Below are 17,372 nucleotides of genomic sequence, written 5' to 3' on the forward strand. Positions count from 1 at the left end.
CTATCTTGTGAGACTACAGGTAAATTTTTATGGTCTTCTTTACACTGTTTTTTTCCAAATTTTCTAGAGTATTTCCATTATAAAAAGAAAATAATTAATGTTAACAAATTTTTGTTCTTGTTAGAGTCTTTGTGGGGATGACAATATTAATAAAAATGTCCTACTGAGGAACAAAACCTAAGTATTTGTTAGTCACTCAGTCATTTCCAACTCTTTGCAACTGCATAGATTGTAGCCCACCAGGCTCCTCTGTCCATGGGATTCTCCAGGCAAGAATATTGGAGTGGGTTGCCAAGCCCTTCTCCAGGGGATCTTTCCAACCCAGGGATCAAACCCTGGTCTCCTGCATTGTAGGCAGATTCTTTACTGTCTAAGCTACCAGGGAAGCTGTTTTAAAGAATAAAACAAAACAAAAACCCGTTTCAGAATCAGACTTCACAACATTAAAGGGGACGCAGCATGTCATGCTGTAAACCAGATCCAAAGCTCATTTGTCATCAGGTGTGCAGGCCGGCACTAGGCCTTCCTGCTGTGGGTCAGCCAGGTGCTGGGACACCCAGAGGGGACAGGCACCCCACTGTCCAGCAAGGACACACACTCCTGGGAGAATGGGCACAGCAGAGATGAGGGGCACATGGGGCTTTGAAAGAGTATGCTCATCTGACCCAAGGCAGGGCGGGCCTGGCGCAGGCTGGGTGGGAGGTGGGGGTGGTGGGTAAACAGGGATGGGACGTGAAGGGTCGGCCCTAACCGGGCACTGGGGAGCCACCGGCAGGTTTCAGACGGAAAACGACGTGACCATATTTGTGCTTTAGAAGAAGCCTCCAATAGCAGAGAGGCGGGTAGCATTTCAGGGAAGTAAAGGATGCCCAGTGACAGATGGTGAAGAGGATGCAAGGGAGGGAAGATGTTTAAGGAACATTGTGGGGTGAAAGCCAATAAAGCAGGTGGGAGGAAGGGAAAGAGACAAAGGAGCCAAAGTGACTCCAACAGGATGGGAAAAGAGAACAAGCTGGTTCTGTGCATTCAGTTGTGGTGGCTGAAGATGGAGCATAAGGATAAGCTGGAGTCTGACCTGTCCTGGGTCAGTTAGGGGTGCTTTTCTTTCCCTGTTCCCTCCTTCACCTAATCTTCATACATATGCATCCTGAAACATCTGTTTCCTGATGTCAGAAGTCCACACAAAGGGAATTCTGTTCCTTTTCAATTCTGCCTTGAACATGGAAATAAAAAGTGGAAATCTTCCATGAGACACTTTTACTTGGATGACATAGTAAGCAGGGACCACTCACCCCTTTTTGTGTCCACGGCAGAGATGGCCTGAATCAGGAGAGGTGCATTGGACTCCGAGTATTCCACAAAGACCAGCAGCAGCTTCAGGGCTGTCTTCACCACCAGGCGGAACTGTGGAGACAAGACACAACCGTCGTGCAGCTGCACACACAGCAGGGACGTCTGCAGCCTTTGTCCTGACAGCAGCTGGCACCCAGATGCTCTTCTCAGCAGTTACGCAGATTCCTTCACCAGACACCTCAGAAGGCAGGTGTCAGTATTACCCCCATTGCACAGATAAGTAAACTGAGGCCGAGTCCCTGACTCAAGATACCACAGCTAGAAAAGGAACCAGAATTTGAACCCAAGGCCTTTGGCCCCCGGGCTCACACAAGTTCTGTCAACACAGGAGGTGGCAGTTGCTGGGTCGGTAACTTTGTTTTAACCAGACTAGATCACTGTGATGTACCGCAATCAAGTCTCATTTGTTTTCTGATGAAGAAGCAGGCATGGCAAGCTAAATGACTTGTCTGACGCTGTGACAGGACGCTTGAACCAAGTCCGGGTTCTTAAAACTGCACAGGGAAGGCCATCTGGGGCCTCACCCCCACAGTCCTGGGCCCAGAGGACTGCACTCGTGAGGAGCCACACCCAGCCCAGGGCCCCTCTTCATGCAGACTGAAGGTCACTTACCTGGAGAAATGCAGCTGACACTGAACCCTAAGTCACTCAGCTGCTGGGGGTGGGGTTTGGGCGGTAGGGTGGGGTGGGGTGGAGTTGGAGGTGGGCTGTGGCAGCCTGGGGCTTCCCGCTCAGCCCCCCACCCCTTCCCACAGGCTTTGTTGCTGCAACCTTGACTCATGTCTCCTTTCCTGCACCCCATTTCCTCCTTCTCAAAGAAATCACACACCACCTTCCTCCTGGAAACAGGTTCAAATCCCCCTTCTAGGAAACAGCGCACCTGCCTCAGGGCTGCTCCTTGAGGGGGCCCCCAGCAGGTGGCTGGACAGTGCCCCTCTGCCTCCGCCCCAACCCCACGGGCAGAAAGAGCTCTCCTGGGGAGAGGGGCTGCTGTGCATGGGGTCTGCAGGGTCGGAACCACACCTGGGTCAGAGTGGCCTCAACAGTGTTTGCGTGTGGAATGAACGAATCTCCCAAGAAGCAACCAATCAGTCTACATTTGTTCTCCCACCCCCGTGGCTGCGGAAAACCGGCTCCAGGCACTCCACCAGGTCTGCCGCCGAGAAAGGCCCAGGGACTCCTGCAGGCATCTCCTCACATCAATATATTAGAGCCAGGTGTGGACTTTAGGGTGGGATGTGGAGCCCTGCACATGCCAGGGGGACAGGGTGAAACCATCACCCATCCCAAGTCATTTCTCCAAACTCGTGACCCCACCTCTCCCCGTCAACCCCTGTCCTCTGTCATCTCCCCTAGTAAACCAGCTGGCTTTTCCTCGATTCCATAGCTCTCTCCAGCCAGAGCCATGGTATCCAGCTCCCCTTAAAAGAAAATTGCTCAAAAGAGTTGCCATACTCCCTGATTCCCCTTCTCCATTTCCCATAGACTCCTCAACCCATCTGACAGAGCTCCTATCTCCACGGCGCAGATTAAACTACTCTTGTCAAGCTTGCTGATGGCCTCCATGTTGTCCAGGCATCCCTGGTGGCTCAGACACTAAAGAATCTGCCTGCAATGCAGGAAACCTGGGTTCGATCCCTGGGCCAGGAAGATCCCCTGGAGAAGGAAATGGCAACCCACTCCAGTATTCTTGCTGGAGAATTCCATGGACAGTGGAGCCTGATAGGCTATACAGTTCATGGGGTCACAAAGAGTCAGACACGACTGAGTAACTAACTCTTTGACTTTCCATGGTGTCCAGTGGTTACTCTTCTAGGCTCATTTTAGCTCAACTCTCAGCAGCCCGTGACAATCAACTGCTCCCTCCAGAAACAATTTCCTCATGACATGGCTGACCACCGTCTCCTACCTGGGGGGCTACTCTAGCTGGCTCCTTCTAAGCAGCTCAACCTCCAGGTGTGGGGAGGCCTCAGAGTTCACTCCCCACCCCTGCTCCCTTGCCACACACTCTGTCCAGGTGAGTTCATCCAGGCCCTTAACTGTAAATCCCACTTATGACTCAGTGCTCTTCAGACCTGGCACCTGACCTCGCCACTCTTATGGGCCCTCAAGTTCAATGTAGCCCATAGAGAATTCTCTCGATCTGTACTTGTGCTCATTCTGTCCCACCACCACTTCCAGCGTGTCCCTTCCACAAGTCCACACCTCGGGACAAGGCCCCACCATTCACTCACTGCAAATGGGAGCCACACTGCCCTCCTCCCTCCCAATTTCACAACGACTCCGTCCATCAGGGCTGTCGGCAGCTATCTGACTCTGCCCACAGCTCCCTCTCCCTGTCCACCCGAGACCACCACGAGAGCCTCCTCAGTATTGCTGGGCTTGTCACCTTGAAGCCCTTTCTCTAAACTTCAGCCAGAGGGACCCTGGCCCTCTCAACCCTCCACTGGCTCTGCATCACATTCAGGGTGGCGTCTACCCCTGCGAGCTTTATGTCGCTACCAAGCTCTCCGTCCTCATCCCCGTCACTCCCCTTCTGCCCAGGGTGCTCCCATCAGCCACCTCTCTTTAGTCACATGACCGTGTGTTTTTCACATACTAAAGCTTGTGCCTGACTCAAGAGTTTTCTCATTGGCTATTCCCTCACCAGTCACCACAGGACTGGCCTTTCCTTATCTTCCAGGTCTGAGAGATTTCCCCTCGTGGGAAATAACCTTTCTGATGATGTCACCTAAAGGAGCCCCTTGGTCACTCACGTCACCCTGTTTTCTTCACGTCCTTTATCATGACCCGTAACTGCTACATACACGTCACTCATCTGATACACGAGCCACACCTGTTTAGAGCGGCCGGTCCCTTCCCCAGGGATCTTCCTGACCCAGCAATTGAACCAGGGTCTCCTGCATGGCAGGTGGAGTCTTTACCAGCTGAGCCACCAGGGAAGCCCCAGAGCAGAGGCCACCTGGTGGTGGAGATGCTGATTTTTCTGACACACCAGAAACCGCATCTCCCTCCAAGGGGCTGCTGGGTCAGTACTGCACATGGGCAGGCCGGAGTGCCCTCTTTACCAAGGCTTGGCCTGCAAACCCAACCCCTAATGTGTGTGGAGCCAGTCTCCTCGGCCCGCTCTGACCCCCCACTCCACCCCAGCCCTCGGCACGGCCGGGCCCCCCGCACCAAGTGCAGAGGACAAGCAGTGCCTTGGGCTTCTGTCCGTCCGCCCTGCGACGTCCTTATCAAAATGGGACCTGAGTTCTGGCGAGGGCTCTGAACTCTCTAGAGCACGTTCACCTTTTGTCAGCCATGTCCCACATTCTCTGTTCTCCCTAACTGGGAATAGACTAAATTCCAGAGTATTTTTCTCCGCAACTACAAGGTGGGGGTAGGAGAGGAAGGCATGGCACAATGAACGGTGCTATCTCGGTACATGTAGAGCAGAAAAAATGTCTTCAAGTAAATAAAACAACCCAGCAAGCCCAGGCTTGGCGCCCTCATTGGTGGGTGGACTGTTATTATGTGGTTTAAGCCTCCTCGGTGTCTTCATGGGAAAGAACCTGGCTGCTGCCCAGCCCACGGCCCCATCAGCTGGTCTCAGCTGGGCTGCCTCCCGGGCATCTCTGTGGTCACGGGGCCTTGGCTGACAGGGTACTCAAGGACCCACTCTCCCTTACAAGGTTCTCTAAGTAAGAAACCACTGTTTTCTCGGGAAGTCTTCTTTCCTTATTAGTCTCAACATGCCTGTTCACGTCATCTTCTCCTTTGCTATGAAGGCTCTGCTTAGAGATCTTTTGCCCCTGTAACTTTATTTTTAAAAAACCCTTAAACTCTTCTGAGTCATGATCTTACGCTTCTATGAATTTGGCTTCTACTCGGTCTAAGTTGATGTTTATGTGTGTTTGGAAGCCTTACTATGTAAAATTAATCACAAACATATTATATAGTTAAACTACTTCAGAAAAAAGAGAGCATTGACACATTAATTTAATGGAAATGAATAGTACTAATTGCTAGCATGTCCCAACTAATCATCAAAATACAACCAGCACAGCTTCTCTTCTGAAATACCTCATTAGCATTGCTGTACAGACTTGAAAGGAATAAGAATTCCTGACTTCAAAAGATTTCTACACCAAATGCTCATTTTTCCAGAATTCACGCAATTTGATGCCCTCAAGTATCTGGAATGCTATCAAAACCCTCCAAAACCTTGGCACAGTCACAGTGGAGGCCGCACAGCCATTCCTCCAAGTCGAAACACACTGCTCATCATCTCAGAGCTCTTAAAAATCCGCTGTGCTTATCTAAGACACATTCTAGCAGGAGTGGCCACCGAGCTTCCTGACCTGCTGAGAGGAGGTAAACGAGAGGCCAGTGATGGACCGGGAGAGGCAGGCCCACCGTGGCAGCGGGAGCAAGGACCACGAATGAGGGGCGGGGACACACGCATGGATGCCAGTGCACACAGCACTGCAAGGCTCAGACACTGGAGCACACAGCACTGCAAGGCTCAGACACTGGAGGCTTCTCAAAGGGCTGTGGCAGTGACCCTCCAATGCCATTTCATCTCCGCCTGGTGCTCCTTCATGTTCTAAGGGGCGGTTTCATCACAAATGACTTACAGGCTAAAAACTCTGCCTATCTGTCTAACACTGAGGGCAGTCAGTAAGAACTGATTCTCATTCTTATGGAGCATGAAGCACTTGGGAAGATAAAGCAACTGGTCACAAAACAGTAACCAGGACAACACGGAGTCAGTCTCAGAAGCAGTGGTTCTGAGACCAGTCAGATGCTTCGGGCATAGATTCCCCATATCAGAAGGTCTGGGTGGCCCTTGCTAAGGCTACTGCAGAAGGAATTCAGAACCTGGATGGGGGTGAGCCGGCCAGGCCATCTAAGGTCCTTCCCAATTCCAAGATGCTCTGATTCTTCTTTCAACATCCTGAGTGCCTTCCAGATGCTCAGTACCCACTGAAGGTCCCTGGGTGGCAGGAGGGTCAGGAAGCTGTAGCCCAGCCTTTAAGAAGACAGTCAACCTGCTTTGGAGACAGGACTCAGAACACCTCCACACAACATGGCTGAGAGCGTTACCTGTGCCAGGGGCCATCAGAGTCCGGCTACTGAGGACAGAGAGCAACGTCCCAGAGCCAGGCCCCTACACTGGGGAGGAGAGGCTCAGAGCTGATGTAGCCGGCCTTCTAGGCTTCCAGGGACCCGAAGAGCGGTGTGACAGCCTTCAGGTTCCCGCTTACACAAATAAGCCCACTTATTTTAGGGTTTGGAGGAACCACATGGAGGGGAGGGTCTACATTCAGCCTTTGGGCTACACATTACCTACTTTTATATACAGTCAACCATTGAATAACATGGGTTTGAACTGTGCGGATCCACTCATAGGAAGTATTTTTCTTTTTCAAAGGTAAATACTATGGTACCACATGATCCGCGGCTGGCTGAATCCCTGGGTGCAGAACCACGGGTACAGCACTGCGGACATGGAATAACCGCAGATATGGAGAGCTGACTTTAATCTATACACCATTTTTCAACTCCTGGAAGGGTCTGGGTCTCTAACGTCTGCATAATTCAAGGATCAACTATAATTACATCCTAGGAAAAACTGCTACTCTATTTTAGCGCTGTCCATCATAATGCTGCTGCTGCTGCTGCTAAGTCGCTTCAGTCGTGTCCGACTCTGTGCGATGCCATGGACTGCAGCCTACCAGGCTTCTCCGTCCATGGGATTCTCCAGGCAAGAACACTGGAGTGGGTTGCCATTTCCTTCTCCAATGCATGAAAGTGGAAAGTGAAAGTGAAGTCGCCCAGTCGTGTCTGACTCTTAGCGACCCCGTGGACTGCAGCCTACCAGGCTCCTCCATCCATGGGATTTTCCAGGCAACAGTACTGGAGTGGGGTGCCATTGCCTTCTCCCGTCCATCATAATAAATTATGTTTTATGTTGCTTTAAATATGCAGGTAAATCACAGTATATAACAGGAATCTGAGACAAGCCTTTCACACAAGGACAGGAACATGTAGTCAGCGGTGAACTGTGCTTCTTATCATCAGTGTGAGCCTTACTCTCTGCAGCAGCTGTTCCTCTCTGTTCCTACACAGCATAAAGTGGAGGCCGTGGGGCTTCGGAAGACCAGGGAGGTCCCACGGACAACCTGGGACTCCAGTGTCACCTCCACGTCAGGGAGGCGGGGACTGAGTAGGACGATGGTGTCCATAGGGCTTGGCTGGTTTTGTTGTTGCTGTTGTTTAATTTTCAGCCCACAAGGAGGGCATGGAGTCAGCCTGTACAGAACCTGGCTATCTAGGGTTTAGATAAACTGTAACCACCAGTTGTTATGGAAAAGGAGTAAGAGGCAGTTCCTCAATAATTCTGCTCTTAAAAGCAAACTAGAGGGCTTCCCTCCTGGCTCAGTGGTAAAGAAACTGCCTGTGAATCCAGGAGACAAAGGCTCGATCCCTAATCTGGGAAGATCTCACATGCCTGGGGGCAACTGAGCCCGTGTGCCACACTACTGAGCCTGCGCTCTACAGCCGGGAGCCACAACTAACGAACCTGAGCACCCCAGAGCCCATGCTGTGCGACAACGAAGCCACCGCAGCGAGAAGCGGGTGCACCGCAACTGGAGAGTACCCCAGCTCGTCGCATAGAGAAAAGCCCGCACAGCAACAAAGACCCAGCACAATCTGAAATAAACAAATAAAAAAGCAAACTGGAACTCCCTTCACGTTTTATGGTACTTAGAGAAGACCAAGAACTTCACTTAGCAGGTCAAATACGTTGCTTATGAAGTAGAAATCAAAGTATTCCCCCAAGTCTCCAAATTCCTACTCTTTTAAAAATTCAGCAACCATAGAAAGAAAACAATTTCCAAACCTCAGGATTTAAATTATAAAGGGGGTTTGAAAGACATGCTTCATTCTATCTGTTTCATTTTCCCCTAAAAAAAGCATGTTATAGAAGTGGATGCTGGTTATTAAAACTGAATTAGAAATTGGAGGGTAACTTGATCCTCAAAGCTTTGCCACACTGTTTACAAGCTAACCAGAACTAAGACTATACTGAATATTTTAACAAGAACAACAACAAAATTCAAGTGACTTAAGATATTTATCAAACTTCTCTTAAATGCTTTATTCCAAAGACATATACTCAAGCTCAGAATTTCTAAGCAAAAAGCTCAGAATGGGCCCTCAGACATCTTGGGGTTCAAATCTCTCCCCTTTTGTGCTGTCATCATAAGAATGAGGTTGATCTTATCAGAAATAAAGTATAGGCCAAAATACTCTCCCTGAGTCCAAACTTCTGAGCCAAGGCTTTCAGGTGTCTGTGGGGGAGAGGTGTAGACCCCAAAGCTGGCACACCTGCCAGGACAGGAAGCCACTCACATCAAACCCATGTGCTGTGGCTTCAGGGCCTAATGGCCAACCCATGTATGATCCAATGCAATTTGCAGAAAGGGAACCATCTTGGTGATTAATGGAGTAGCCAATTGTGGGGCTGGGAACCCCTCAAACTTTTACTTACTTGCTGTCAGAAAATCTTGCAGAATGTCAAATACAGAAGACTATTCAAAAATAAAGACCCTGATACTGGGAAGGATGGAAAGCAAAAGCAGGAGGCACCAGCAGAGGTCGAGGTGGTTGGATGGCATCACCAACTCAAAGGACATGAGTTTGAGCAAGCTCCAGGAGACAGTGGAGGACAGAGGAGCCTGGCATGCTACAGTCCGTGGGGTTGCAAAGAGGTGGACACAATGTAGCAACTGAACAACAAAAACAAAAATTCAAAAATAATTCAAATAAATGTCAAAATAGTAAATAATGCTGTAAAAGGACATGTTCTTCTATTGAGATAAAGTACTGGGGCTTACCTGGAGGTTTCTGTAAAGAATAATGTCTAAAAGTGAATAAGACCAAAAAACATCCACTTGCTAAATTTCTTTTGGGATACATTTCTCAGTGTAACTATGAAGAGTTAGCTGATAACAGGTAACATAAATCCATTGTTGTTATCTAAGCACTTCACCCAATATCAATAACCTCAGATACGCAGATGATGCCACCCTTATGGTAGAAAGTGAAGAGGAACTAAAAAGCCTCTTGATGAAAGTGAAAGAGGACAGTGAAAAACTTGGCTTAAAGCTCAACATTCAGAAAACTAAGATCATGGCATCCAGTCCCATCACTTCATGGAAAATAGATGGAGAAACAGTGGAAACAGTGGCTGACTTTATTTTTTGGGGTTCCAAAATCACTGCAGATGGTGATTGCAGCCATGAAATTAAAAGACACTTACTCCTTGGAAGGAAAGTTATGACCAACCTAGATAGCATATTAAAAAGCAGAGATATTACTTTGCCAACAAAGGTCCGTCTAGTCAAGGCTATGGTTTTTCCAGTGGTCATGTATGGATGTGAGAGTTGGACTATAAAGAAAGCTGAGCACCAAAGAATTGATGCTTTTGAACTGTGGTGTTGGAGAAGACTCTTGAGAGTCCCTTGGACTGCAAGGAGATCCAACCAGTCCATCCTAAAGGAGATCAGTCTTGGGTATTCATTGGTAGGACTGATTTTGAAGCTGAAACTCAATACTTTGGCCACCTGATGCGAAGAGCTAACTCATTTGAAAAAACCCTGATGTTGGGAGGGATTGAGGGCAGGAGGAGAAGGGGACGACAGAGGATGAGATGGCTGGATGGCATCACCAACTAAATGGACATGGGTTTGGGTGGACTCTGGGAGTTGGTGATGGACAGGGAGGCCTGGCGTGCTGCGATTCATGGGGTCACAGAGAGTCGGACACGACTGAGTGACTGAACTGAACCGAAAGCACTACCAAAACCGTGCACTAAAACACTGCCTTAGGGAACACTGCCACAGGGAACACTGCCACAGTACCTTCAAAATGAAGGGGGGAAATCAACCAGAGTGGTGCTTATCCCCAGCTTCAGATACAAAACCTCCTGGTTCAGAAGACTCTGTGACTGGTCACACAGCTAACTTCTAGAGGAAGTCAAAGAAAACCAAGGCTAATCTGATTTCTACCATACTATAGGGTACCCCAGCTTTCCCTCTGGTGCAAAAACATAAGCCACAGGCAAATGGGACACATATTCTTCTCTTCTGCTGCTGCTGCTGCTAAGTCACTTTAGTCGTGTCCAACTCTGTGCGACCCCATAGACAGCAGCCCACCAGGCTCCTCTGTCCTTGGGATTCTCCAGGCAAGAACATTGGAGTGGGTTAGTGGGTTGCCATTTCCTTCTCCAATGCAGGAAAGTGAAAAGTGAAAGGGAAGTCGCTCAGTTGTGTCCTACTCTTTGCGACCCCATGCACTGTAGCCACCAGGCTCCTCCATTCGTGGGACCTTCCAGGCAAGAGTACTGGAGTGGGTATTCTTCTCTGAGTAATCAGTTCAGTTCAGCCCAGTTCAGTCGCTCAGTCATGTCCGCCTGTTTGTGACCCCACGAATCGCAGCACGCCAGGACTCCCTGTCCATCACCAACTCCCGGAGTTCACCCAAACTCATGTCCATCGAGTCGGTGATGCCATCCAGCCATCTCATCTTCTGTCGTCCCCTTTCTTCCTGCCCCCAATCCCTCCCAGCATCAGGGTCTTTTCAAATGAGTCAGCTCTTCGCATCAGGCGGCCAAAGTATTGGAGTTTCAGCTTTAGCATCAGTCCTTCCAATGAACACCCAGGACTGATCTCCTTTAGGATGGACTGGTTGGATCTCCTTGCAGTCCAAGGGACTCTCAAGAGTCTTCTCCAGCACCACAGTTCAAAAGCATCAATTCTTTGGTGCTCAGCTTTCTTTATAGTCCAACTCTCACATCCATACATGACCACTGGAAAAACCATAGCCTTGACTAGACGGACCTTTGTTGACAAAGTAATGTCTCTGCTTTTTAATATGCTATCTAGGTTGGTCATAACTTTCCTTCCAAGGAGTAAGCATCTTCTAATTTCATGGTTGCAATCACTATCCGCAGTGATTTTGCAGCCCCCCAAAAATAAAGTCTGACACTGTTTCCACTGTTTCTCCATCTATTTCCCATGAAGTGATGGGACTGGATGCCACGATCTTAGTTTTCTGAATGTTGAGCTTTAAGCCAAGTTTTTCACTGTCCTCTTTCACTTTCATCAAGACGCTATTGAGTTCCTCTTCACTTCTGCCATAAGGGTGGTGTCATCTGCATGTCTGAGGTGACTGATCAAAGCTGAATAACTTTCTTATGTAAATAACCAGCCCTGGAAACATGACAATGAACAACTGCCAAGCTCAGGAATGTGAAAGTGCTGTTAGCCCGAGTGTGCTGGTCAGCTGTCATCTCCTAAAATGGACGGAGAAGGGCTGGCAGATGAGTACTGGCAGGTAGAGAGAGGCTGCAGGGATGGGGTCAGCAGTGCTGGCAAAGGATGACCTGAGCTGGTAGGGCTGCTCCCAGCGGGCTCCTGGAAGCTTATGCTTTTTTCAGTCGTCCTGTTCACCCAACTCTCCTAGAACATCTCTGTCCAGCGGGCTCCTGGAAGCTTATGCTTTTTTCAGTCGTCCTGTTCACCCAACTCTCCTAGAACATCTCTGTCCAAGGAACAGCACATCGGCCACAGTGAAGCTTTTACATCATTCCAGATGTTCTTCCATATTAGAGCCACCCATTTCCCAGAAGAGGGAACACAGCTGCAAGTGCTTGGCCACATGCCCCCAAAGGGAAGAAGGTTCAGAGTCCCACTTCATTCCTGTTTCCTCCCATTTACATTCATAAGGGATCTTGACTATGTAAATTTGTAAGCTGCAGTTCTGGTTTATCAATAAGCCTTTGGAGAGTTGTGGTTCCTACCACAAATCAGCTCCCTGAAGCTAATCATCTCAGAGTGGAATGACAAAAAAAAATGCTGTTCCAGCCCTGTGGCTGGGGACCCATTCTGGATCTTGGGGTCCCCTCAGTGTGCTGGTTCCTTTAAGGTGTGACTCCAACCTCTGGTGTCAACTACTAGTAAATTCCCCCCAAACAATGACTAGTAAAATTTCCTTTTTTTTTCTTTTTCTTCCACTTAGATTATGGGGGTATCCAAGAGATCAAATCAGTGAGAATTAGTTTTCTGGGTGTGTGCCTACGTGCTCAGTTGCTCAGTCGTGTCCGACTCTTTCTGACCCCATAGACTGTAGAATGCCAGGCACTCCAGTCCATGAGATTCTCCAGGCAAGGATGCTGGAGTGAGTTGCTATTTCCTCCTCCAGGGATTTCTGGGTGTATGGAGCCGAATAACCAGTAGAAGAGCAATACCCATAAAGGGGAGAGTGGCTCTTTGTATCCATAATATCTCTGACACAAATATTACTTGACTGAGTGAGTGAAAGTCATTCAGTCGTGTCCGACTCTTTGCGACCCCACGGACTACACAGTTCATGGAATTCTCCAGGCCAGAATACTGGACTGGGTAGCCTTTCCCTTCTCCAGAGGATGTTCCCAACCTAGGGATCAAATCCAGGTCTCCCACATTGCAGGCAGATTCTTTACCAGCTGAGCCACAAGGGAAGTCTAAGAATACTGGAATGGGTAGCCTATCCCTTCTCCAGTAGATATTCCCGACCCAGGAATCAAACCAGTGTCTCCTGCATTGCAGTGGATTCTTTACCAACTGAGCTATTGGGGAAGCCCCAAATTGAACCTGTATTAAAACATGGAATTTGGTTGGTCAAGAGGTTAAGAATCTGCCTGCCAATGTAGGCGACACTGGTTTGATCCCTGGTCTGGGAAGATTCCACATGCCATGAAGCAACTGAGCCCAGATACCACAGCTCCTGAGCCTGCACTCTAGGGTCAAGAACAGCAAACAACCCATAGGAGGAAGGGAGCAGCCACAGACTACCTGGACAGGCAGGAAACCACATCCCGAGTCTTCTCCTCTATGACACAAAAGCCGTAAGCTGCAGGGCAGGATAGCAAATCTTGTTGCCCCAGAAGCACAGGTAGTGTAGTAGAAGGGAAAAGAATAAGACTTTGTGTTGCTGGGACAGGGGCAAGAACACATCCCTCAGGAGAGACCTTTTAGAGTTCTCCTACCACTGAGGGAGGGACAGGACCACTGAGACAGTCCCACCTCAAACCCAGTTTATTGGTGTAGTATGAAATCTTGATATTAAAAAATAACCTTTTAAAATTTTTACTGATTTTTTTATGATTCTAAGAGTAATATATTCTCTTTATACCAAACTTCAGAAATACAAAAATAAAGTGAAAATCACCTGAAGTGCTATTACATAAGGATTTTAAACTTTGTACATTTCCTTCTAATTTTCCTACACTATTTTCCTGTATTATTGTAGTATTTCAAAAACCTAACATTTAATGACTGTGTAATTAATAAGAGGCATATGACCTTGCTGAAGACCAATGTGGGAAACAAAGGCAATAGAGAAAGTTCAGTTCTGGAAGCACCAGGCCACAGCAGGTTCCACTTGGAGAGAGGCAGGAGCATGGAGATTGACCTCCCTCTGAGACTCAGATGTGTAGAAAATGTTTAAAGCTCACAGTGAAAAGGCAACATTGAGAAAAACTCTCTAGCAAGCCAGTTCTCATCTCAAGCACAATTACTTAAAAGAACTTGGAAACGGGTGGTAAAGGAAGATAATACAGCAACAGCAAAACCCAAGCCCTGCTCCCCTTGAGAGAAAACTGAAAACCTCTCTACTCTAATAGCTTAGTATTAGAGATGTGCCCATTTATAGGCATAAATACTACCTACGTTAGCCTATACTATCCCATACATACCAAGCTTTCAACAAAAAAATCACAAGATGTATAAAAAAGTCCCAATTCCCTACCCTTTCTAACAAGAAACAAAGCCATCAATAGATTTGGCTCAATATTGGAACTATAAAATTCACAATGATTAAAATGTTAAAGACTAATGGAAAAGGTATACACCATGCATGAACAGATGATAAATTTCAGCAAAGGGAAACTATAAGAATCAAATGGAAATGCTGGAAGTAAAAAGCATTTAAAGCCTAAAGCTTTCCTTTCCTGAGTGAATATGATCTTGAGGTTGGAACTCTAGCCTGAAATTAATGGGAAAAAAATCAAAGCTCCACATTTAGGTGTTAAACAATCACAGAGATGCAGAATGGAAGAAATTGGCAAATGTAAATAAGTGAAAAACAAAACAAAACCTAGGAGGTTTAGTGAATTATTAGTTTGATTGGAGCTAGCACCCAGGGCTGCCGCTGAATGCAGAGATGGGATTTATAGAAGGGGGACACTGTATTCTGGGATCTTACCAAAGTAAGATCCTTTGCACTGGATGGACAGAGAAACTGCTACCCCACACAATGAGGAACTACAAACTACATCCCCAAGGACTGTCTGTGGAGACCATCAAATTTAACTTGGACAGGATGGCATAATCAGTTCAGTTTAGTCACTCAGTCGTGTCTGACTCTTTGCAACCCCATGGACTGCAGCATGCCAGGCCTCCCTGTCCATCACCAACTCCCAGAGTTCACTCAAACTCATGTCCATTGAGTTGGTGATGCCATCCCACCATTTCACCCTCTGTCGTCCCCTTCTCCTCCTGCTTTCAATCTTTCCCAGCATCAGGGTCTTTTCCAATGAGTCAAGATGGCATAGTATCTGTCTTTAAACACTTTAAGAGTATTTCCATGGGGAAGTGAGTGTGTGTTATTCTAGAAAGCAGTGCAAAGCATTTGGTTAATGACAGAAAGGTAGAGGTGGGTCCCCACAAGTAAGGCTTTCCCACAGTTCCAGTGTCCAGTAAAGGCAGTTTGAGGGAAATGGCACTTGCTCTGCTGAAGTATCGGGAGTGTGGCTGGTGAATGTCAGGAACATCTTGAACAAGATTTTGCCATCTCTCCAAGGCTAGAATTCTACTTGATATTACATTACTCAAAAAGCACTTCAGTGAGTCTCCAGATAATTATGCTGAGTGAAAAAAAGCTAACTCCAAAAGGTTACATGCTGTGGCCCCTACCTTCCATATAACCTTATTGAAACCACCAAAGTATAGAAATGAAGAACAGGTTAATGGTTGCCAGAGATTTAGGTTTGGGTGGGAATAGGAGGCAAGTGATATTCGGGCTCCTGTTGGTGATGGACACGTTCTGTCTCTTGACTGTACCAAACCCTCAACTGCCTGATTTGCGATGCTGTAGTACAGTATTGCAGGATGTTATCTTTGGAGAAAGCTGGGTAAAGATTACACAGGATCTCTAGGTATTATTTCTAACAATTATATGTGAACATACAATTATCTCAAAACAATTAACCAAAAAAATTAAAAATGAAAAAGCACTTTAGATCTCACCCACCTGTGGGTCATCTGAGCAGATCACACTGGCAGTGACATGCCAATGACCATGATCAAAGGGTTCACGAAACCTCCTCTACTTTACAACCAGCCAGCACTTCCTGGCACCATGGATACACCTGTTTAGCTCTCCTAAGGGACACGGCCTTCATCTTACTCAGTATGTCAGAGCTTTCCAGCTACTGAATCCCAACTGCCGAATTTTCTCTTCCTGCTTGGGGAATGCCCTGTTGCTCAATGGTTAAGAATTCACCTGCAACACGGAGACTCAGGTTCAATCCCTGGGTCAGGAAGATCCCCTGGAGGAGAAAATGGAAATCCACTCTAGTATTCCTACCAGGAAAATCCCATAGACAGAGAAGCCTGGCAGGCTACAGTCCATGGGGTCACAGTCAGACATGACTGAGCGACTAAGCACCACCACCACCACGCCTACTTCTGCTGGAGGCAATGCCATAGTCCTAGCTGCCCAGGTTCAAAACTATGACCCTCGCTTTGATTCTTCATGCTGTTTTTCTACATGCAGAAACCCAGTCCTAGGAAGCTATTCTACAAAATGTCTCCAGAGTTTCATCAGTTTCTGCTGCAATTCTTAGCCAGGTCTCACTACCTCAGGGCTTTGATAGCATGCTAGGTCCCTAGCTCCCTATCCCTGTCAATTTCTTCTCCCACCACCTCCATCTTACACACCCAGTGTTACTTCTCACCATCTTACTGTCCTAACAAGAAACTTTGAGCAGCGTCCCCAGTGTGTGCGTATATGTGTGTTTGTGTGTATGTGTGTGTGTATTTGTTGTGGGAGTGGGGAGCATGGCTCTCTAAGGTGTATAAGAATGTGTGTGTGTGTGTGTGTGTGTGTGTGTGTGTGTATTTGTTGTGGGAGTGGGGAGCGTGGCTCTCTAAGGTGTATAAGAACGTGTGTGTGTGTGTGAGACAAGGGCCTTGTGGCCAGAGCTCCCCTTGACTCAGGTTTAGCAGCTGTGCCACGTGGCAGTCAGGATGCAGGGCCATCCCCACACAGCACAAAGTAAGTCTGGAGATCTATGACCAGCAATTTGGGACACAGCTGGAAGAATGAGCTGCAATGGGCTGACAGAAAAATGCAGTGACAGCAACATAGAAAGGGCAGGTTTCATGACAATATCAGGAGGTCATGAAACCTACAAGGAGGTTATGGGCTACTGGGGCCTCCCCCATGGCCAGAAGGCGATCCATACAGATAAAGAAAAACAGATTCTCTGTATGATAATAACGAAAGGTTATACTGTACAAGCTGAATCACCTTACCCCAGTTAATGAGACTTCCAGATATATGAAGAGGGAAAAAAATCCATATTTGTGAAAAGTCATGAGGTTAGCATCTGCTTCTGACTGGGAAGTTTAAAGATGGATTTTTGTAAACAGAATGAAACATATTATTGAAAACACTTTTTCTTTCTTTTAAAACGTAATTATTTGGCTGCAAATGGATCGTTTCCTCCTCTGGTTATGAGACTCAAATACCTGCAAATATTGCATAACGGCCCGCTGGCAGACACATCTTGTTGCCTTTCATGGAAGGAAAATGAAGAATTATGAGAACAGGATGGCAAGGTTTCTCTAACCCAGGATTCCAACATCAACTCTGTGCCTGTTTAAGGCACAAACAACAGGACCTCAGGGTTCCTGTTCTTCAGG

The 17,372-nt window shown here is 47.6% G+C and overlaps 1 protein-coding gene across 10 annotated transcripts in view; it reads right to left on the reverse strand.

The window, feature by feature from the left end:
- Positions 1 to 17,372, reverse strand: part of FHOD3 (formin homology 2 domain containing 3) — a 521,883-nt gene that overhangs the window by 192,064 nt on the left and 312,447 nt on the right. For all 10 annotated transcript variants that reach the window (NM_001191215.1, XM_010818738.4, XM_005224047.4 and 7 more), the window contains one exon: positions 1,293 to 1,404. In NM_001191215.1, the coding sequence (NP_001178144.1) occupies positions 1,293 to 1,404 (112 nt within the window). The remainder of the gene's footprint in view (positions 1 to 1,292; positions 1,405 to 17,372) is intronic.

The sequence above is a fragment of the Bos taurus genome, chromosome 24 (assembly GCF_002263795.3).
Source record: "Bos taurus isolate L1 Dominette 01449 registration number 42190680 breed Hereford chromosome 24, ARS-UCD2.0, whole genome shotgun sequence".
NCBI classification, from domain to species: domain Eukaryota; kingdom Metazoa; phylum Chordata; class Mammalia; order Artiodactyla; family Bovidae; genus Bos; species Bos taurus.